Source organism: Hemicordylus capensis, chromosome 6, assembly GCF_027244095.1.
Source record: "Hemicordylus capensis ecotype Gifberg chromosome 6, rHemCap1.1.pri, whole genome shotgun sequence".
Classification (NCBI taxonomy): Eukaryota; Metazoa; Chordata; class Lepidosauria; order Squamata; family Cordylidae; genus Hemicordylus; species Hemicordylus capensis.
In genome coordinates, this window is record NC_069662.1 from 126,420,083 (window position 1) to 126,443,389 (window position 23,307).

General features: G+C 42.1%; 1 protein-coding gene across 11 annotated transcripts in view; it reads left to right on the forward strand.

The window, feature by feature from the left end:
• The window catches only part of THSD7A (thrombospondin type 1 domain containing 7A), a 424,790-nt gene that overhangs the window by 296,205 nt on the left and 105,278 nt on the right, over positions 1 to 23,307 (forward strand). For all 11 annotated transcript variants that reach the window (XM_053259796.1, XM_053259795.1, XM_053259797.1 and 8 more), the window contains 3 exons: positions 11,567 to 11,758; positions 20,333 to 20,567; positions 21,756 to 21,871. In XM_053259796.1, the coding sequence (XP_053115771.1) occupies positions 11,567 to 11,758; positions 20,333 to 20,567; positions 21,756 to 21,871 (543 nt within the window). The remainder of the gene's footprint in view (positions 1 to 11,566; positions 11,759 to 20,332; positions 20,568 to 21,755; positions 21,872 to 23,307) is intronic.

Here is a 23,307-nt window from a genome sequence, read left to right on the forward strand (position 1 = left end):
TATTATCGCTTTATTCAATTGCAGGGAATCTCAAAAAAGCAGGATTTGCAACTAAGGCAGTGCATATCTTCTCTAAAATGGCCCTTTTATGGTTTTTCTAACTTTGAAATCGTAACATAAAACAAAGCATAAATGCATAAATGCTTTCCCCTCCTTTTGAAACCTTTTCTGGTGTAAATAGCGCGTGGTTTTGGAAAAGGTGTGTCTTTCTTTAACAGCGGGAGAATAAGGAGTCTTTAGCACTATCACCCTAGTCCCTCGAATTACTTTGGAGTCCTTGGTTTTCGTTTTGTTAAAATACAGTCACTCACAAGGGAAAGTCAAGAACAGAACCAGGGCGCGAGGGAGGGGCATCATAATCATAATCATCATCACTGCATCATAATTCTGATGTTTGAGATACAAGACAACTTCACAGGGTTGTTGTGAGGAAAAACCTAAGTATGTAGTGCATTTTGAAATTTTTGGTAATTTTGGTAATTTTTAAAATAAAAGTTTTCTGAAACATGTGTGTCAGTCAGATGTAGGGGGGGGCGGCAGGGGGGGCGCAATTTCAGTGCTTGCCCCGGGCGCCGTTTTCCCTAGTTACGCCTCTGGCTGCATCACAGATGCCCCAGTAATGTGCTCCCTGAGGTGACTGCTTCGCCTCACCTCATATAAGGGCCATCCTTAACTATGTGGATTCTGGGTGCTAGTAGGGGTGTGCATGGAACCGTCTGGCTCAGTTCGGTTTGAGTCCGGACCGGCATCGAACGGAACTGGGCCAGTTCGGTCCGGCCCCTCATTGAACCCCCAATCCTGGCCCGGTCCGTGAAATTTTTGTTTTTGTTTTTAAAATTAAATTACATCTTAATTACCTTTAGCCCCTTCGGGGGGCTTGCTGAAGCTATGGGTGTGTGTGTGTCCGCGCGGTTTCCCTCTCCCCCCACCGGCCTTCTTCATCATCTCCGTGGCCCGCCATGATGCCTCTGAGTGCCAGTTGCAGGGGAGAAATGGCAGGTGAGAGGGCACGCCCTCAACTCCTGTCTGTGGCTTCCAGCAGCATCTGGTGGGCCACTGTGCGAAACAGGATGCTGGACTAGATGGGCCTTGGGCCTGATCCATCAGGGCTGTTCTTATGTTCAGGTAAAACTGAACATTTTTGGCCCTTTCGGGCCTCTGTACGAGCGTGTGGCCACCATTTTGGCAGCCACCGTGCGTGGGCCAATGCTCTCTGCGAGGCCGTGGCATGCGCGTCAGCTGCATGCTCGACGTGCATGCGCATCAGCTGCATACTCGAACGGAGGCCCGAAAGGGCCAAAAATGTTCAGTTTTACCCGGCCGCGGCGGGCCGCGGCAGTGATGAAGAAGGCCAGCGGGGGGAGAGGGAACCCACATGGGAACCCCTCCCCCATGGCTTCAGCAAGCCCCCCAAAGGGGCTAAAGGTAATTAAAATGTAATTTAATTTTTTAAAAAAACAAAAAAATTGCGGACCAGCCGGACTAGACCCGGCGGTTTGGTTCCAGTCTGACAGAACCGGGGGGATGGTTTGGTTCAACCCCGAACCCCCGGACCAGACTGCTGGACTGTTCCGCACATCCCTAGCTGCTCGACCTCTTCATCCTCTTTCTTGGGACTACAGTACTAACAGGGGTGATGGAGCTGTTTTGTAAACAACAATTAAAAGCACCACATATCTCTCATGTCATATTGTGCTAAAGACAGCCAAATTGACTGTAGTTGCAGTATTTCTCAAAAAGAAAGGCAGTTACTTTTTCTCCCACTCTATTGTTCTTTTTTCCTGCACTTCCCCTGCAGAACTTTCAGATAGAACACATTATGAAGGCAGGAAAAAATGGGTTATCCCAGCTTGAATGCTGGAGGATATTACATTTTAAAATATATTTTCCGAGGTAACACGGTTATGGAAAGTATTTGTTTCATTCACTTGCTTAATATATCCTGCTTCTATGTCTGGCAGATGGTGCAGTATTTTACAACTAAAAATAATTTTTTTTTAGACTGAGAAACACTATTCCATTCCCTGCTTTTACAAAAAATCTGTTTGTCAAATTTAGACTGTGTCTACATAATCATAATCCTGATGGATGATGGTAATATAAAGGGAGATACATATGCTTTCCCATTAAGATACCTGACAGTGGGATTTGAGAAGATATTAATATATGGAATCCAAAATATGTATCCATTATCTTTGCTAGGATTATATTGTGTTTGTATAAGCTCAATCACATGAATTGATTTTATGGGAAAATACAGCTTTACATTTTAATTTTTATTACATTATTCTTTTTAATAAACCAAACCTATTATGTATTAAAAACTAAAAATGCAAACAATTATATTGAGTGTTGTTGATGCACCACATATGAGGAAACAAAACTCTACCAAATATGCACTTGTTCCATTAATTGTATATATTGGTGGGGAGAAGAGTCCTGATGTTGCTGGAAGACTTTCCATTTCTGGTGACAAAGGAGGCAGAAAGCAAGACTTGAACCAGTAGTACAATAGTAGTAATACAGTAGAGGCACCATGGCTGACATTCTTACTAAAGTACGTCTTATTGAAATTTAGTAATCCTTCAGTAACTCATTCAGAGTAAGTCATGAATAGTTTAGTCACTGGATGTGAGCCAGTGTCTAGACTAGAGCATGGCTAAAAGTAGTCAGTGGGGATGGAGACCAATAATGTTATTAGCCGACACTGGGCTGTGTTATTTACTCTTTAGGTGTTCCTGCCCTGCTTCTGCCAATGCAAAGAGATGCCCCCTAATAACAGCAGGCTCCCATCACTTCAACCACCAAATCAGTTCTGCTTTTAGCAGTCCTTGCCTTTACTCCTGGCCACACAGACACTGCCACTGTCCATGAATGTCCAGCACTCTGTGGAAATACCCATACATGAATTCCTCACACTCCTTGAATATCCTATTCTCTGCAAGAAGTGTGGTACACAATCTGCAAAAGAACAAATATAATCTTGTCCACTGGTACTTAACATGCAGCCAGCTAATCCCTGCATCCGTTGTGTACAGGGCTGGGAAAATCTGTGTTGACTCTTGGTCCTCATTACCAGTGAAAACATACTTTCCCTTCCAAAGTCATTTTTGCCTATATATGGCTTGTGTATAGGAGCAGAACGTGTGTGGTTTTTTTCAATTTTGATAGCCAGGAACAGTATTTCTTCGAGCAATAGATCTCTTTCGAGTTGAATGTATATCTCACAATTGCTAGTAATTATCCTTCTCCCCTGTATTCTATTCTCCTAGGTGAAATATTTAAAGTAGTAGGGGACTTTTATACAGTTAATTATGCTTAGTACTGTATGTGAAGTTATCCTGATTCTGCACATTAACTGAAGTCTATAATTGCATGAATGTGGGCCAATTTGCAGCATTCTTAATGATGGGTTCTAAACTGTAACGTCGACATGTGATGGACATGCATGAGGAATCTATGGCCATTTATATCTCTGTCATGTGCCCATTATATCTTTTTTGGGACACTCCCCCCCTCCTCATATTTTATGGTGCTCATTGGGAGGAGGTACCAGTATACATGCAGCCGAAACACTGCTATGTAAAGTGTGACTTTGCCTTCTGTGTTTTAGAGTAGCAGTCTTTGAAATTTACAGTTGCACTGATTGTGCTCAGAAGTGAAGTTGGAACAAAATCTGGTTATGTCGTTGTGATTTTCTGCATTAAGTTATTCTTAAATCTATAGAGTTAATTTTTTCCTTGCACAGAAATACAATTTTATTCTATTGCAATTACTTAATGCTATTGAAAACAGTAGTGCTTTGAAAACTAACTGATCAGTGTCCTGAAAATAGCTTAGATTCTCATCTGAAATCATTCAGCACAAGGGTACACAAATAAAATGTAATATGTGGTTGATTTTAAAACAGATGCATTTATTGTATTTAACCTTCTAGAGGAACATTTTTAGACATCACCAGCAGATGTAAAACACCCTTGATTTCTTAATTGAAATCAATGCCATTTTTACTTAGTCTTCGTAACAGGAAATGACTTAAGAATATTAACTATCAACTAATTAAGACACTTAATTAAATGCAGATGCTACTTAACAAGTAATTGAGTGGAAGAATATGAATAGGGAATCAGCAATTCATTAAACACATACAACTAACAGAGATGCTTAGCTTGGAATGCATCCTTTTTTCAAAAATGCCTTAGCTAGTAAAAAAGAAAGAAAAAGTGTTTACACTCCACACATTTGTTGAGAAAACATCCTGTAAGGGCTAGTTCACATTTTAAATGTCTTAGATCAATATTTCAAGTGTATACCTAACAGTCTTTGAATGGGACAACCCTACTTTGAAGAAAATATTTTTTTTCATTTTGACAAGTTTTTATCTTTACTGCTGTGCTGAAAACTTTGCAATATTTTGGCTTGTTTTACTTAATCATTTTTGAACTGTCTGAAATCTTCCCTATGTCGTCATTTTTAGAGTTGCCTAATAAAATATTCATCAGCAGAATGCTTATGCCATTATAAGCATTTCCATTTCCAAATGCTTCAGTATTCCTGAGACTCCCATCTTTTAGGATAGAAAAGTATCAGTTCTTTTCTGTCCAGCAGCAAAGTTGGAACAAAATCATTTAATACATCTTATGAGATTTAAAAACATCTTGCCATTCCCAGCAAAGGGCAGCCAATTCTCAAATCAGCATCTAAACCTGTCCTTGGCCTGCAGATATGGAGGGCTTCCAGAGTCTCAGGTATGGTGGCTTTCACCAGCAGTAATATCTGGTGAATCTATTTTGCATTTAGAATAGGCTGTTACTATTACAGTGCATGCAAATGAGATGCAAATATGCAGTAATTTCATGGAAATTGGCATAATGTTTTACATTGAGTTACATAAACATTGGCAGCTATGACCCTCAACTCAAGAGGCCTTCTGGGAGCCAGTATACTTGGAGTTTGCTACACTCCATCAATCACTTACTGCTACTCTATTGGCCGTGGAGCATAGCTTGAAGGTATCTATAAACTAAAATAGCTTTATGGGTTTCCTAGAAAACATAGGAGGAGGATGTCCCACCCATAATTTGGTACTCTGCTAATTGCATCCCCAGTCCCAATGAAGACACGCTTAGTTGTAATAAAATAGGGCTACTTTATTAATGTACAGTGGAATAAGACTTGCAACAAGACACCTTACTAACCAGAGTGCGGGTACTCCTCCCAAGTGGGACCGCCTCTTAGGGAGGGCTGTCCCAGACCAGGGCGAAGGGCGGGGTACTGATTTGATCAGGCGCCAGGTCGTGACTTCCTCTCACCATGATGCTTTACCCCACTGATGGGGCGGGGGGAGCAAGCTAACTCACCCCCAACTCAAGCCACCACACTCTGAGCTGGTGAGTCAAGCCATCCCCCGAGTGGATTGGGGGCCCTTCCCAGCCCTCTAGGCCTCAAAAACCCTGAAGGGCTGGTCCTTGCCCCCCCTCACCCCAAATGGCCCTCCAGCCGATCACCTTTAATCAATCTACCTACCCAACACCCGCACTCTCCTGCCACAAAAGTGGGACAAATCTGCCTCATCCCGTGCCTGCTTCATGTGACAGGGGCATAACCCTGCCCTCTGCCTCATTGTGCTGGTGCGGCAGTAGGAACCGGCAATACACGAGTTAACCGTATCCAAAGTTCAGAGGTTTTATATAGTGGCTCAGCTCAACTTTGCAGCTTGAAATGTATGCAATTAATATAAGTAGAAAAAAAATAATGTTTTAAAAGTTAGGATATTACATTTCTGTTTGGGTAGGTTCAAAAGCTGCTTATGGCTTGTAAATTTCTGCTCCCACATTTTTATCCCAGCCCTGCCCCCTTTTGGGCTGCTTTGATGTCATTTCATAATGTATAAATAAATCAGTATGTCATATGGTCATATTTTTGTTTAGAAAGGATTTTAAGACTTTGCATTAAAAAACCAATCTTCTTTTGTCCACTAAATAAAATATTATTGTCTCCTGGAGAAGCAAATTCTAGGTTGTATTAAAAATGTAAGAGAACAATAGAGCTTGGCATAGAGCCACCTACCCATCTTTTCACCAAAAAACCCAAACATGCTAATTTCTCCTCAAACTATTTCTACTGGACCAGCTTAAGGGCCAAACTAGAGGTGCCATGAATCACATTGTTTGTCCTTGCACTTTCATTGTCATATTTTTCTTTGTTCACTCCATTTCTAAATGCTTCAGTAATGCTGAGGCACCCATCTTTTAGAATAGACAAGTATCAGCTCTTCTCTGCCCAGCAGCAAAGTTGCTAGGATCAGGAACATCAGGATCAGCTCAGCTTGGGAGTACTCCTGGACCCAGGCCTCACCCTGGTATCTCAGGTGGAGGCCATGGCCAGGAGTGCTTTCTATCAGCTTCGGCTGATTCGACAGCTGTGCCCATTCCTCGAAGAGGATGACCTCAAAACAGTGGTGCATCAGCAGGTAACCTCCCGGCTTGACTATTGCAACGCGCTCTACGTGGGGCTGCCTTTGTACGTAGTCCGGAAACTTCAGTTAGTTCAGAATGCGGCAGCCAGATTGGTCTCTGGGGCAACCCGGAGAGACCATATGATGCCTGTTTTGAAACAGTTACACTGGCTGCCAATATGTTTCCGGGCAAAATACAAAGTGCTGGTTATTACCTTTAAAGCCCTGAACGGCTTGGGTCCAAGATATCTTAGAGAGCGCCTTCTTTTACATGATCCCCACCGCACATTAAGGTCATCTGGGGAGGTCCGTCTCCAGTTGTAACCGGTTCGTTTGGTGACGACTCAGAGGCGGGCCTTCTCTGTCTCCTGGACTGTGGAATGCACTCCCAGCAAAAATTCGTAATCTTGATTCTTTACTGTCCTTCAGGAGAGCCCTTAAAACCTATATGTTTGGCCTGGCCCTTCAGGGTTTTTAATCAGTTTTTAATTGTTTTAATGTTAACCTGGTTTCCAGGGTTTTAATTGTTTTGATAGTTTAATTGTTTTTTAAGTTGTTTTAAATTGGTATTTATATTTGTATCTCTGTTTTAATTGTTTTTAATGTTTTCTGTTTTAATTGTAAACCGCCCTGAGCCATTTTGGAATGGCGGTATAAAAATCAAACTCAAATAAATAAATAAATAGATAGATAGATAGATAGATAGATAGAGAAGGCTTCAGCCTTTTCCCATCCTGTAGTACCAATCTGGATTGAGAGGCTCATGGCTGTCCCAGGAGGGAAGCTTCCATTGGCATCGACGGCAGCTTCCCACACAGGGCAAATAGCTTCCATGCTAGCTCTGCTGTAGTCTATAGCAAAGCGGGAGGCGGGGAGGAGGAAGGAGCTAAGCTCGCCACTGTGAGCGGTGGGCTTTTAAAGGTAAAAGGGGCTGCCACCGCGCCCCATCCTGCCACCAGCAGTGGCAGCCTTTTAGGGGACAAAAGGGAGAACTTTCCCCTCACCTAGTCACTCCCCCTCCCTGCGGCAGCTACTGCCACCACAAAAAAAGGAGGGGGGCTTTCCTCTCTCCCCCTTGCCCACAGCTATTGCTGCTGCTGCGGCCTAAAAAAAAAAATGAAGTAAAGGAGGCAGGAGAGGAACTTTCCTCTTGCCCCCTGCCGCTTCCAACAGAGGCAGAGACATGGCAAAATTTGAGGAGCTGCTGCTCCTCAAATTTTGCCAACGTAGGCAGATGCCTCCTCTGCCTCCTCTGCCACTGAAGTCATGTCTATGAGAAAGGAAAGTTATACAAATTTAAAGCTTAATGAACTTGTTAGCTGCCTGAGTACCATTAATGGGAGAAAGGCAGCATGCTAATGTTGCAAGAAATAAAACAATGTATCTTATTTCTATCCCATTATTCCTTTCAAGAATTCAGGGCAGTGTACACAATCCATCTCTTCATACTCGCAACAATCCTGTGAGTCCGGTTAGGCTGAGAGAGTGTGACTGGTCCAAAGTCTCTGATGATCTTAATGACTGAGTGGGAATTTGAACACGGGTCCCTCCTGTGTTCTACCAAAGTCAACCACAGGGTGCTGTGGTTACCAGGAGTCGATGTTGGCACGCTTTACCTTTACCTCCTTGTTCAAAGTCCAACACTCTAATCACTGTATCAGACACTAGCTTGAGAGTACACCTCTGGATGCACTCCAGAGACATAAGTTTGGGGTGGTATATAAATGTGCTAAATAAATAAATAATAAACAAATAAACTGTTCTTACCAATGGGATTTTTCTTGAAACAGGGATAGGGCTTTTAGCAGGAAAATGATGTTGATTTCTCGGGGTACTGCATAATAGTTATTTGCCACAGCAGAAACTTAGCTGCCATATACAGACGCATTACGCATGGCACCCCTAATTAGTCAAATGAGCATAAATATACATAAGCTCAGTTTTCAGCATGATACATCACCAACAACTGCGTTTATTCCATTTACACTGGTACCATCCTTGTGCCTTGAGCTCCTCCCATCCCCTTCCTATTTATCAAATAGCTATATCTTGTGCCACATCTCCCACCCCATGAGCAGTTCACCTTCAACTAAAAATGGATGGCATATCTCTCCGCTGGAGGTAAGCGGCAAGTGGCAGAAGTCAGCAGTCTTTTAAAAAGGCAATAAAGACGATTAAATTCAATATTATAGCAGCAGACATGATTCCAAAGGGGAAGTAGGATTGGGGGATATTTGGTTGACATTTTAACATGTGTGCACAGTGTTGTTGTGCCTTTTATGTTTAACCATATTATAATAACACTATTGGAAGTGGCTGGCTTATGCTGGGATTCCTGCCAAAGGGTGTGATCTTTGTGCTGGAATTACTTTCCCAGCACATAGTTGATTGGTTCCTGGTAGCATTTTACATTATGAGATAAAGTATGGGGCCCACAAAGGTCAAGTTGTTCATAAAATCATTAGCAAAATATTAGAAACAATTCAATCTAAACAGCATTTACCCCCCAAGAGATGAAGTTACTGTTATAAATTATTGCCTTGTTCCGTTCTGTTGCCTGCAGTCAGATAAGACTTATGTATGGGTAATCTGGATTTTAATATATCACTTCAGTATGCAGTCAGTGACAGTATTTCATTGCCTTTAGGCAGTTTTTTGTTTTTAAAGAAGCTATGATTACAAACCACTGTATTTTCCATATGCCAATCAAACGCCTATCCTAGGAGAAAAGATTTGGGAGATTCTATAAGCTCTGGTGTGAGTCTTGATACCGAAGCAGTCTATCTGTCTGTTTCTATCAAACCCAGTCTCTAAGATTTCATCACATTCTAGTGTGACAAAGAAATAAAATACCTTCCCACAAACACACTCCTACACATGTTTGTTCAGATGACATTTGTATTTTCAAAGGAATGACAGGAAGGCCAGATGTTTTATAGAAAGCAAATATTACATTTAGCTCACTTGGTTTGTTGGATTTCCTGTGCTCCACAACTTATTGACTAAACCTCTGGCAAATAAGCAGTTATTTATCAGTATTGACTCCTGCTTGAATGTGTTAGTTGCAAACTGTATTTTGTTTTACAAAATCAATTTTTTATTGTATCATGGCCTTATATTTTATTGAACATTTCAGTGTCAAATGATTTCTCTGACATTAGCTATTATGATAGAATGATTGACTTGATGGACCACATCACAATGTAATAAACTGTCTCTTTCAGTTCCTGTTGTTTGTATTGAGACTCTATGAGTTGGAAAAAAGACTCAAAGAATAGTAAGCCATACATAATGCTATCAAAATTTTCCGCCACCCATATAAGCCAACTACATGTTGAAACCGAAACTTAACAGGAACAATTAATTTTCTCAGCATTTGTAAGTGGGTTTATAGCTGCTTGCTGATGAAACTTGACTGAAATCTTTTTTTATTTGAGTTTTAAAATGTAACAAAGTGACTTTTGCTATCCTCACAGAAGGTCAACTCCTAAGAGCTTGTGGGAAATGTACTTTGCCAGTGACTCCCCTGAGGTCCAATATTTCTCTTGAGAGGTTTGCTTTAGGATCTTCAGTCAGATGCAATAAGTTACACATCTTCTGGCTTCAGCTTGGTTAACATTACTTCTTGGTCGTCTTTATCAGTATGTTGAGTTTTTCCTTAGGGCAGACCTGTATGTTTGCTCCTTTCTCACAGTTATATCCAGAGCTCGTCAACAGAGTTTCAGATATTGATAGAAGAACAGAATGGCCTAACCCTCATCTTTGAAAATGTGTTTGGTGTTATACATGGAGAGCTAGTTGTCCTACAAGATGGATATCCTGAGCCTAGACAAATTCTGGGGAAGAACATCCCATTGATTTTGGTGGAACTTACATGTTATGCAAACCTCACTTTTGTGCAATGTACAGTTTGTGAAGTGCCTACACATTTCACAGACCTCAGTGATCCTACTAAAAATGCTCAGATTCCTCACCTATTTTGTGACTGCTATTGGTGGGGGCAGGGAAGCTTAAAATCATCATGGCATGGGTTAAATGTTCCTACACATTACTCAACATAAAGTGCAGGCCTTGGTGACATGCTCCTGGCATGCTTAATGTGAAGCTCCAGACTTGTTTCCACAAAAGCTAGGATCAGGCTGCCAATGAAACAAAACAGAGTAGTTTATTTTTAGGTTTTAATATACAAAAACTTAAACTACTTACACAAAGTCAACTGCTTGTGCATAATTAATCTGTGGACTTCTCTCATGGGATGGGGTGAAGGCCACCTGCTTGGATGTCTTTAAGTGGGACTTAGACAAATTCACAGAGGACAGGTCTATCATTGGCTGCTAGTCTTGATGGCTATAGGCTACCTCCAGGCTCAGAAGTAGGATACTTCTAAATACCAGTTGCAGAGGAACAGCAACCAGAGAAAGGACATGCTTTGATCTCTTGTTTGTGGGTTTCCTAGAGAAATCTAGTGCACCACTGTGGGAAGCACGTTGCTGGACTAAATAGGCCTTGGGCCTGATTCAGCAGGCCTGTTCTTATGTTTTTACTGCAAACCATTAAGTTTGCAATCTAGGAGGCAGGTTCTTGTAGCTAGTGAAATCCAAATTAATATGTAAAGTCAGTGAAACCTTCCAATTAAGGACTTCACAAGATGTTCCAGTGACTTTCATGTAAGATGCAGTTTGAGGGACCTCGTTTTGTTGAAGAATTTCACTAAACAAAGCTGTCTTTGTTTTTAATAGCTCAAAGATTTTTACAGTGAAATAATTCCCATGGGGACATTTAGCACTTTTAAAAATAGGTTCATGTCTTCTGTTGGTTTAATCCAAACTTTCTTTGCTAATTCTTGGACTAATATTTTTAAAGGATAAGTATGACTCTGTCCTACATTCCCACTTCAGCACAACTTTAAATGCATGAGCGCCTCCAAGTACTGTAACATGTACTTCTAGCATCAAGCCCTGAAAGCCACAATCACTTTGATAACTAATCGGTTTACTTGTTTTTACAAAACAACAGAATCAAATTTATTTGTGTCCCCATCTGGGCTAAGACTGTTCAGTTTAAGTTAAATTAGCAATGATAGACTGCTGCTGGTCTTTTCTTTCCCAGGAGAAGAGGTTGATAGACAGCTGTGTAGAGATGCTATCTATCCTGTTCCCATCGTCTGCGAAGTTCCATGCCCAAAGGATTGTGTTCTCAGCACATGGTCTGGATGGTCCTCCTGCTCCCACACCTGCTCAGGCAAAAACACTGAAGGAAAACAGATGCGTGCCCGCTCTGTCTTGGCATATGCCGGTGAAGGTAAGGGCATCTCCTTCAGCAGTCTTGATATATGATTATGAATATTTTATTTTCTCTTTTGAACATTAGCGGGAATAGAGGAAAACAATTGCCTTAATATTACCTTCTTATATGCCACTGTACTGTTTCTGGTTTCTAAAAAATATTCAACTATTGCTGCTAATAATATTTCATGAGTAATCCCTTCTTATTGCATGATTATTTTGAAATTGACGTGAAAGTTGTGGCTGCTGGGGGGCACTGCCAGAATGTGGCTGCCAAAAGGGGCTACTACAGGGGCACTGCCAGAAATTACCTTGAATGTGGGGAGGATTTCATGAGAAGAGACCTTTTGTATCCTGAGGTTGTAGATGGCTCCCACCTTAGGCCATTTCAGTTGCAATTCATATGCTTAACTTTTCATGGATTAGGCTTACTGAACATGCAACCAGACATGGTAATAGGGACATTGTTTAGAAGTACATCCAGAGCCTGACCCCAAGTAAAGAGAAGCTAAGGAAAGGAATCTTATTAGATTATCTCTGGCGGAAAAAGATAGGAAAGAATTGGAAGCACGTCTAAATGGGGCTTACAGTGCTTTTGTAGTTCTGAATTCTTCCTGGGGACTGATTTTATACTTGCCTGCCTTGGTTGTGGTAATGGTAAAATGGGAAGCGCTGCGACTTCTAGCATGCATGTAGCGATTTATGAAAACAAAGGTTCAGAGCACTTGGGGAGAAGTGGTGCTTTAGATTTTGGGTTTCAAGGGACAACTTTGCTCATGCGCCTGAGCCCAGAAAATGATCTGGGAGCACTAGGAGTTAAGCAGGTTTGAATATGATCTGTAACCTGGATGGAAGGCTAGTGGGAGCGCCAGGTAAGAGCAGGCTATACATATAATAGATAAATAAAAGCAGTTACACATACTTTTACTAAACTTGGGCCTTAGAGACTGCAGGGCATTTATGAATAAAAGATTGCCTTCCAGAACTGTAATATCATTTTGAAGTAGCTGACATATCACTTTAGCCTCTTAGATTACATTCTGAAATCAAACCATATCAGTTTGGATTATAACATTGGCTTCACTTCAATCAAATTTGTTGTCGTCTTTGTGCCAGTAAATCCATTATGCAGTTTTGTCATGTTCTGTCTGACAAATAATGGTGTCTCTTCACCTTCAGCAGTGCATGGCAATGTTTTAGCCATTCTAGCAGGACGTATCATGTCATTGTTCCTACAGGCAGCAATCTACTGGAGGTCATTACCAGACTTTGATTCACATTACAGGTTATTGCTCTTCCTATCCACACCCTGGTTAGCAAAAATATGTGTCAGTACAAACTCTTCACTTTGAAGGGCCTTTATGGGGCGGGGTGGGGAATTTCTACAGAGGTTTGAAAGACAATAGCCCTATTCACATGTGCATGTGTTCAATTCACATATTGAACCCTTTTTCACAATCAGTGAGAAGGACTTGGTAGAGGAAGGTGGTGAAGGCTGCTCAAACTTTCCTTTCCTGCGGATGATCCCTCGTTGCTCCCTGGGTGGGCAGATTGCCCACCCAGACGATTGCCAACAGCCACCCAGCAGCATGGAGGGTCAGGGGACAGGCTGTGTCCTCCTGGCCCTTGGAACTCCCACAATGCACTGTGAGAGTGTGTGGTGCATTATGGGTACCCCAGCAGCGTCAGCTAAAAGCAGCCGTCGCTGCCCATGAACAGGGAAAAGGGGTTAAGGGAGCAAATACATTTAAGAGGGTGTCTGTGCAGGCAGGTTTGCCTCTTGGCAGCTGCAGCTTCATGCGCTTGGCTGCCTTAGCCTGCTCGTGTGTGCATGCCCTCACATGGTTTTTTAATGTCCTCCGTTAATTTTAGATCCTGCTCAGGCTGAATCAGGAAGGCTCCAGTCTGAATGCATATGTGCACACACTGCCTTGATACTGCCGCCCAGAACAGAATTCGTTCCACACACAGTTGAAAAAAATTAGAAAGAACACTAGTGAACAGCCCCATTGTATGTGTTCAATGCACATACAATCTGTGTGCAGTGTACTCATGCACAGATCTGTATTCACATACAATTATTCACCTGTTATGTTGAACACACATACAGCAGTATACTATCTGTTCCTGTGTTTGAAAAGGTCTGTACCCAGGTTACTACTGCTGCTGCTGCTACTACTTAGTAGAACAAAAATTTCTCAAAGCAGTTTACATAGAAAGTGAATAATAAGAAAAAGATTCTCTGTCCCCAAAGGGCTCACCGTTCAAAAACACAAAGGTAGTCATCAGCAGCGGCCATCGGAGGGATGCTGTGCTGGGGTTTAATCGGGCCAGTTGCTCTCCCCCTGCTAAATGTAATGGAAATCACCACTTTGAAAGGTGCCTGAATGCACACACAATGTAATGTCTGAATAGGGCTAGTGTTGAAGGGGAGAGGAGAAGGAATGATGAACAGAGTCAAGACTGAGATCCTGTTCCAGATGGACTGTGTCTGCCCTGATTCCGCCTGCAGTCGTTTGAGCATGCATACTTCCCCCTCTCTAGTTTACAGTCTACATTAGGTGGAGAACACACGGACAGCAGGAGAAGGCAAACAAAATTTGTGAGTAGTAGGAATGGGGTAGTCAGTGGTTGAAGGAAGCAGGCACACAGGGGAGAGTGGGGTCATGTTCGCCCCTTTCCCTAGCGGCCCCTTCTGCACATCAGCCATGCCCCCTGTGTGTGATGTCACATGCAGGAGGTGTGGCCAGCAGCTGGAAGGGCCTGTGCAACCCTCCAGAACTAATTTCCCAGCCAGCTTCAGTGACAGCTGAGTGTTTTCTTCATTCTCTCCCCCACTGAGGGCGAGCGCGGAGAAAACGCTCAACCAACATTCAAGTCAGCAGTGAATGAGGCCAGAGCTTGCGGAAGGGGCAAGCCAGGCCACTCCCAGTAGTTCTTTGAATCTGTCCGCCCAATTATAGCTCTGCCCCAGAAAGAACAAGGAAGTCAAGTTAAAAGGTAGTTCAAGGGGTGTTTGATTAAACAGAGGTAATTGAAGTAGATGAATGCTGGAAAGGGAGGTAAGCAAAGACCACATTCACTCTCTTTACTCTTCCTGCCATCTTCTTCTATGCATATTTAGCAGGAACTATTGTTCTCCATATATGAATTTCTTTGCTGATGTCACTGTTTTCAGTTCTATTTTGTCTCTGTCCCCTTCTTCTCCATTTATCAGGTCTTTCTAAAAGCCTAGTGAGAGACATGGGCCCACTTCTGTACTTCAAAACGTCTGTTATCCAGTCCTTGGATAAAACTCCACCTTCAAGCCCTTGGCGTCTGACAGAACATTCATTTTTAAAAAGCTTTTTGGAACAGAAAGTGGGAGTCTGTTCCAGGCATAGGTTCAGTGCCTCTGATTTACGAAGCACAAATGAGTCTGAGATGTTCTGTTCTAGTTGCTTAATTTTACATGATGTTAAGGGCTTGGGAGACATACACAAGCTTTATAAAAAGTAAAGTTGGGCATTAAAATCTTTTCATGTTATAATTAGGGCTCTGGACATACATTGCATGCCTTTTTTGTCCCAATTTGGAACCCTTGAGGTGTCAAAAAATATTGCTGATTCTGGAGTTCAGCAGCAAAAGGGCAAATTTAAATTAGAAAAGCTTTTGGGAGATATTTTAAAAACGGGAGAGGCTAAGGGGTAACAGATTTTTTTTGAGTCAGTGGAATCATGCCAGAATATAGTGACTGCTATGAGAGGAAACACAAATCCCTCATCCCTATCTTTTAGACAATTAGAAACCCTTTTAGACAATTGGAATCAATTCCATTTTGAATGTGTGAGCCACTCTGGCTGTGTAAAGTGGTAGTCAGGTTATGTTTCAATCTAATAAGTGGAAAAAAGATGATCATCCTTTCCTAAGGCCAAAGGTTTATGCGTAGTTTGGCTAGAATTCTCAAGGCAGAATAATTTGGTGGTTCAGTAGCATACTTGCATCTTTTCTGTGCTCAATCTCTTTGCTTGTTTTGAAGAATGTAAATAATTTATTACAAATGCTTTTTGTGAGTATCTGAGCTCCTCACAAGTGTCACTGTCAAGCTAATTTATGTCACACAATAAGATAATAATTGCCTGAAAACCTAAAAAGACAGCAAACAGTAGTAATCTTATTACTGTTGAGCACAGCAGATATCAAATATGTACAAGCCTGCCCACTAAAACATGCATATACTCTGGCATTTGGTCATCCATTAAGAATGTTCAGACTGTTTTCCCCCACCCCACTTTTGACTACTTCATTGGCCATATTCCCTATATCAGTCACGTTTTAAGGCTTCTTTGCATGCGCACCTTTGTTGCAAGCTAAAAATTCTTTTTCCACATATGCTGACCAATCAATTATCTGTGTATTTTTGTGTACTATCAGTTCCTTTCCCCCTTTCTTTCTTTGATTGTAATGTGTATGACCCTTGCCAATTATCTTACTGTCTGTACTGAATGTAATTCAGTGGGTTTATACCACCAGTTTTGGCGAACTGTTCCTTTAGAGCTTGTAGGTTTGAAAGGATAGTGCTTTCCTTTCATACCTTAGGAGTTCATACCAGGAGTTCCATGACTGAACTCTTTATGGTTTTTCTAAACACAGCTATAGCATAAGCGATCAGAGAAGTGACATGGAGGCACCCTTTCATCCTACAATATTTTCTCAATCTAAATTGTTCTTTTCAAGCCACTATTAGGCTAGGGCAGGCATCCTCAAACTACGGCCCTCCAGATGTTGCTGAACTACAACTCCCAGCATCCCTAGACACAATTTTTTGTGGCTGGGTATGGTGGAAGTTGTAGTTCAGCAACATCTGGAGGGCTGCAGTTTGGGGATGCCTGGGCTAGGGGATACAGGCCCGTATATCATGCCTATTTCGCCACTCTCCACTTGCAATGGAGCATAAGGTGCCTGCGGGTGTGATTTGGATTAGGAAACGTGATCTGCAGGAGTGCCCAAGACATTTTGCTGCCTGAGGCAAAGGAGAATATGAACCTCCCCACATCTGTGGATGCATGCTCAGCAGGCCATGCTGCTGAAATAGCGGCAATTATGCCACCAAGACAAGCAGTGGTGACAGGGGCAGTCCTCGCTCAAGTTGGTGGGGTGAGAAGAGGTACGCCCCAGTAGAGTGAGGAGGGGGAAAATGAACAGTGTGCCTGAGCGGAGAGAGGAAGGTTGGCAGCAGTGGAGAGGAAGGTGGTGTACATGGTGCTGGAAGCCTGGCACCTTGTGCCCTTGAGCCCTTCCCCATGCTTGCACCCAAGGTGACTGCCTCACTCTGCCTCATTAAAGAGCCACTCCTGGCCAACCTCAGTCAATCTCAGATTTCTCAGTCAAATTAGCACCTCCTCTCCCCATTATTCCATTTGGTTTTAAAAACAAAACAAAAAGGTCAACCACTGATTTCCCCATGTAACATGCAGTTTGGCCATATCAGTTTACCTTTGTTATTGGAATCCAGTTGTACTGCAGACCAGAAACAGAATTGGGCTCACCAATCTGATGTTATATTTTGTGTTTATATTTCCATCTTAAATCCCATTTTTGGCATGCTTATTTGTACACCATAAAGTCTCTCTATTGTCTTGCCTGTGCCTGCCTGGAACATGCATTTTGTGAAGAAAGCTTTTCTATAGCCTTATCACCAAACCAATTTTAGGCCTGAAAGCGTTTAGCTGATTAACCACTTTAATGAATCAATTCATGCTTTGATAGCAGATTAGCTACATAGTTCCAATTAATATTCTGGACTCTTGTATGGGTGTGTGCCTTCAGCTGTTAAAGGGTGTTAAAATTGATTAATTTTAATTAATTAAATACAAAACTAACTGATTGAGATCCCCTAGATGGAAAACTCTGCTATCTACTGGGATAGTTGAATATAAGACATTAAATTCCCTGGCTTACATCTCTAGAGACCTTTTGACTAGGCAGCTTCTGACCTAGGTTGCAGTTCTAAACAGTTTGGCCCAGTTCAGATGATCCAATCACTTGTTTGTTGGGCTATGAATGTGAGCCTCAAGAGCTCTGAAGCTCATTCACCCCGACCCTTTCCTCCTCCCCTCATGAACCCAGCTGTGAAGGAGGAATCCTTGTGAGTCAAATCACAGTTCTGTGTGTCATCGGAACCAGAGAGCTGTGGTTTAACTATGGGTGGCTTCATACATAACACAGCAGCTGTGGTTGCAGCCAGCCACCATAGCCCTGAGAGAATGCTGGAGCCCTGTGTCCTGTCTTGGCCCCAATCTCTGCATATTCTGCCCTACTTACAGGATAGGAACTGACACCTGCACCTTACAGATTTGGCTTCTGTACCATACACTACAGATTTGAAGTACAGGACAGATGTTGGAAACAGGGGAGATGTTGCAAACAGAGAAGGATATGACATGACTGATGTGTTCATATTATTATTATTTTATTATTTTACATTTTATATCCCAATCCCGCTCTTCCTCCAAGGAGCTCAGAGCGGTGTACTCCATACTTAGGTTTCTCCTCACAACAGCCCTGTGAAGTAGGTTAGGCTGAGAGAGAAGTGACTGGCCCAGAGTCACCCAGCTAGTTTCATGGCTGAATGGGGATTTGAACTTGGGTCTCCCCGGTCCTAGTCCAGCACTCTAACCACTACACCACGCTGGTGTATGATGTGCCCAATCTCACATGTCATTGCAAGAAAGTATGGCTCCTGCATATTTTCAAGGTTGCAGTAGTTCACTGCACCCTTGGCTGCTGTGTTTCGTGTGAAACCGTCCTATGATTTATGAGCCAGGATATTAAACTGGGATCAGATGAAGACTGCTCAGAATTAGTTCTCTGCCATTAATTCAAAATACAGTCCCTAGGCTGCTAACTGGAAATGGTTGTTGAGAACCTATCTGTCTCTGCAGTGCTGAAAGAGCTCCACTGGCTCCAATTCCCTTTCCAAGTACAGATAGTGCGTTCAAGATTAGCCGCTCAACAGCGGCAAAATGCTTCCGTTCAGGCAAATCGCATTCAAAACGCAAATAGCAAAGCACCCAGCAGGTGGAGTAGTCTCACGAAAACTAACAACCCAAAAAAACAGCAACTTCTTTACGCTGGATATATGACATCATAGCACTATATACCCTAGCAGTGATTAAATTCAAAACAAGGCATTGGAAATATGAACGGCACCCTGCTGTCAGTGTAGGGACTGCGGTGTCACAATACAGGAAGTGTGGAAGCACACTTCAGAGATTCGTTGTAATCTGTTGCAGGGTCTAATTTGGAGAGCACCCAGGTGAACTTAAATCTTTTTAGCACCAGGCAAAGGCCATCTTGATTTTTCCAGGCCTTTTAATGTGTGTTATGTTTTTATGCTGCTTTTAACTTTCACTTGCTCTGATTTTTTTTATGCTACTGATGTGGTTTTTAACATTATTTTGATTTTTATTTAATTTTAAGTTTTGCAAGCCTCTTTGCAAATACATGCATTGAAGGACAGGAAAGATAAGTATATGAATGAATGAATGAATGAATGTACTGACTAAAATCAGGTATAATGTATGCCTCCCATTATTGCTAATTAGCTCACTGCACATTGCTTTTGACTTCTGACATGCTCTGATATACTTTAACTTAAAGATTATTACTATTCAGAATTATTTGAACATTCAATATGGTCAAGAGTTTAAGGCCCTCTATCTATGTAAGACCTCTATCTGTATAAAATACCTTCATATCCATGAGCATAAAAACACATCATTTATGCTACCTGTAGCTTTGGCTTCCACAAAAGTATGATTTAATGCTTTGTTTTTATTGTAGCTAACTATACTTCTGCATCAATTTGTGGCTTCTTCTAGATAAAATAAAAAAATCCAATGTGAAATGTGACATATTCAATGTTTTTCTTAAGTACTCCAGTGGTCTGGGCTGTCCTTCATGCAGGTGAAGGACTGATATGATTTAATTAAAAAAAAATTCTGCAGAGAAAACAAAATGTCTGGGTTAAGACCATAACAGACCCCTTCTCCCTGATGTCTAGCTCTTTATACCCATATTCTCACAACCTGCGTGATTGTAGTTGAAGGGTTAGCTACAGTCGGCAAGCTGCCACAGAGTTAACTAGGATTAAGGTATGATCTGATTGTAGTTGCTGATTATAGCTTAATTCTTGTTTACTGTGGTGGCGGGACTACAATCAGTGCTAAAGCGCGGTTTCTTACATCACGCTCTGAAGGAAAGCAGGTGGCTCACTGATTGTAGTCGGCCCTTTTCACTATGACTGTGCGGGTTGTGAGAACATAGACTATGCGAAGGAATCTTTTAAAACTGGAAAACATTCAGTCATGTCAGCCCCCACCTGTAGCCCAAAGTGGTATAGCCCGGACCATACATTTACCTCAGTGAGAGCTAGGTTAAGTGCTCTAAATACTTTATTTCACTTGTTTTGAAAGTCCATGTTTTAGGAGCACACAATGGAATACCCAGCTTATTCATTTAGCCTGATTTTTCTCTGACTACAGCTGCAATACTTCTGTGTGTCTGTGTGTGTGTCACCATGTCCTTCTGCACTGGTTGATTCTTCTAGGAGGACTTCAGTGCCCCAATAGCAGCATGTTGCAAGAAACGAGAAACTGCAATGAACATCCTTGCACAGTGTACCACTGGCAGACAGGATCTTGGGGCCAGTGTATAGAGGATGTCTCTGTGTCAGCATTCAACTCTTCTGCTGGCTGGAATGGGGAGGCCACCTGTGCCGTTGGGATGCAGACAAGGAAAGTCATCTGTGTGAGGGTCAACGTGGGACAAGTGGGACCCAAAAAGTAAATATAATAGTTGTTCTGTTACCCAAAGCTTGGTTGTCCAAAACACTTAATTCTTTGCATTTGTCTTTTCTCTCCATTTAGTTTATTACAATGTAGCTCTATCGAAGTCTACACTTATAGGAATCCAAGTTATATTATTGTGGCGAATGAAATTCCAGAATCTCTTAATTTGCTCTTTCCTTCCATATTTACCTAGATGGTCATTGTTTGCTTTTTGGATTATAATGTTTTGCTTTTTGATTAGTGCAGATAGTAAGCTAAGGACAATGTGAAGAGATACAGTTTATGAAACAATAATAGAAAGATGTTGGTTCGTCTCTTGACGTTAATGTCACTTAATACATTTTTAAAGAGTAGAAGATGTACATTAATGTAAATGAGAACCATGTTTTAAACTACCCTTAATAGAAAGGATTTCGGGGATATGACAAAATCAATATTATTGGCCTTATTTTCCAAGTAACAGAATTCAGGTTATATTACTTCAGTTTAATTTGACCTTGAAATAAGGTTGGAGGCAAAAAAAGAAAAGAAAAGGCAATAACTTGGTGTAAAACACAGCAACAGTATAACCAATTGGTGGAATTTGGTGCAGACCAGCTGCATTCTGGGTGGAGAGCTGGTCTCGCAGTAGCAAGCATAAATTCTCCCCTTTGCTAAGCAAAGTCCACCTTGGTTTGCATTTTGATGAGTGACTACATGCAAGCACTGTCTGCTGTAAGATATTCCTCTTAGGGGACGGGTCCATAGCTCAGTGGGAGAGCATCTGCTTGCAGGTAGATGATGTTGGGTTAACTCCTTGGCATCTCCAGATATTTTAATTGATTGATTAATTGATTGATTGATTAAACATATTTGTATATTGCCCTCTACCGAAGTCTCTACGTGGTTTACAGGTAGGACTGGGAGAGACTCCTGCCTGAAACCTTGGAGAGCCACTGCCTGTCAGTGTAGATGGTCCTAAGCTAGATGGACCAATGATCTGACTCAGTGTAAGGCAGTTTCCTATATTCCTCTGTTACTGAAGGATCACAGAAAGATGGGTTCAGATGAACAACTGAGGTAGTGAGTAAGATGGGAGGCCCATCACCTGGTGACAATTTTGTCGGACTGTTTTGGTATGTCAGTGACCTATCATTTAAATTTCATTCTGTGTTTTTGTGTGTGGTTATTGCTTGGTTTTAGGTGTCCTGAAAGCCTTCGTCCTGAGACAGTTAGACCTTGCTTGCTTCCCTGTAGAAAAGATTGCATTGTGACTCCTTACAGTGATTGGACATCATGCCCTTCATCTTGTCAAGAAGGTACTCTTGAGTGTTTATTGGTAGTTGGAATTTTTCCATGTCCACACCATGACTGTTGTCACAAATCTTCAAAATCTCCGTTTGGAGATTCAGTGGGATTTAATCATACTTAATTAATGCTGCAGTAAACTGCCCAGAGGCAGAGGTTTGTGGCAGTGTACAAATAAGAATACAATATAATGATATAATTAACATAATATCTATATATATTTCTCTTAAATGTACCCGTCGCTAATCCCATGCATGGCAGCTCTCATAAGAATCTGTGTGCGAGCTGCCCGGGTGCGGGGGGAGCAAATGGGCAGAAATGGATGGATGGGCAAGAGAGCAGCACCAAGGAAAGCGGGAAGGTGGCGACGGGGTGAAGAAGGTGGTGGGTTGTATGTGAAGAAAGCAGCACTAGGGAAAGTGATGGAGTGTATGTGAAAAAAGTCATGGCTGGTGGGTGAAGAAAGTACTGGCAGCTGGCAGGGGAAGAAAACGGGTGGGGGGAGGGGGCTAGGGCCAGAAAAAGCTGTTGGCCAGGCAGCCGGCCAGAGAAAAAAAACATTGGAGGGGAGAGGGCTGAGAACAAAGGGCTGAGAACTAGAGGCGCAGATGCTCTGCACTCGGCCCAGCTAGTATATAATAATTGGCCTGAGTTGTGCCCAGTAGTCATTACAGTGTAATTTTTTTAAAAAATCTGTTTCGGTGTATATCTGTGTATATCTGGAGTAATACCTGTTGTTGGTTCTTCTGACTTTTGGCCTATCAGCGAGAATTTAGTCATCCAAAGGATATGAATTCCTTCCTTTAGTAGACTCTTAATAATAATAATAATAATAATAATAATAATAATTGAAAGGCTGTGGCAGAAAAAGACCAAAATAATCCCAGTGGTAATTGGCGCCCTGGGTGCAATTCCAAAACAACTTGAAGAGCACCTTAACACCATAGGGGCCACAGAAATCACCATCAGCCAATTACAAAAAGCAACTTTACTGGGAACAGCCTATATTCTGTGACGATATCTATCATAACAGCAACAGCATTGATAATAAAATTCAGCCATCCCAGGTCCTTGGGAAGGACTCGATGTCTGTATAAAACAAACCAGTCAATAACACCTGTCTGACTGTGTAAATAAATAAACAAATAAACAAATAAATAATAGTTTAAGACAGTGTTCCACATCTTCTGCAGCACTAAGAAGGTGGAAGAAGGGCAGTGCGCTTGCAGAGCCACAGGGGAATCGTTGCATGGAGGGCTTCTTCCAAAGGCCAGCACGGGCAGAGGGGGAAGCGATGTTGGCTGCTCTCCTCTCCCTCCAGAAGCCCTTTTTGCTTGCAGAAATATGCCCCTGGAAGTGGAAGTTAGGGTTCTGCATGAATTGAAGTTGCTCACCGCAGGGAAGGGAGCAGAAAGCAGAGAGCGGGAGCTTTTAAAAAGAGGAGAGC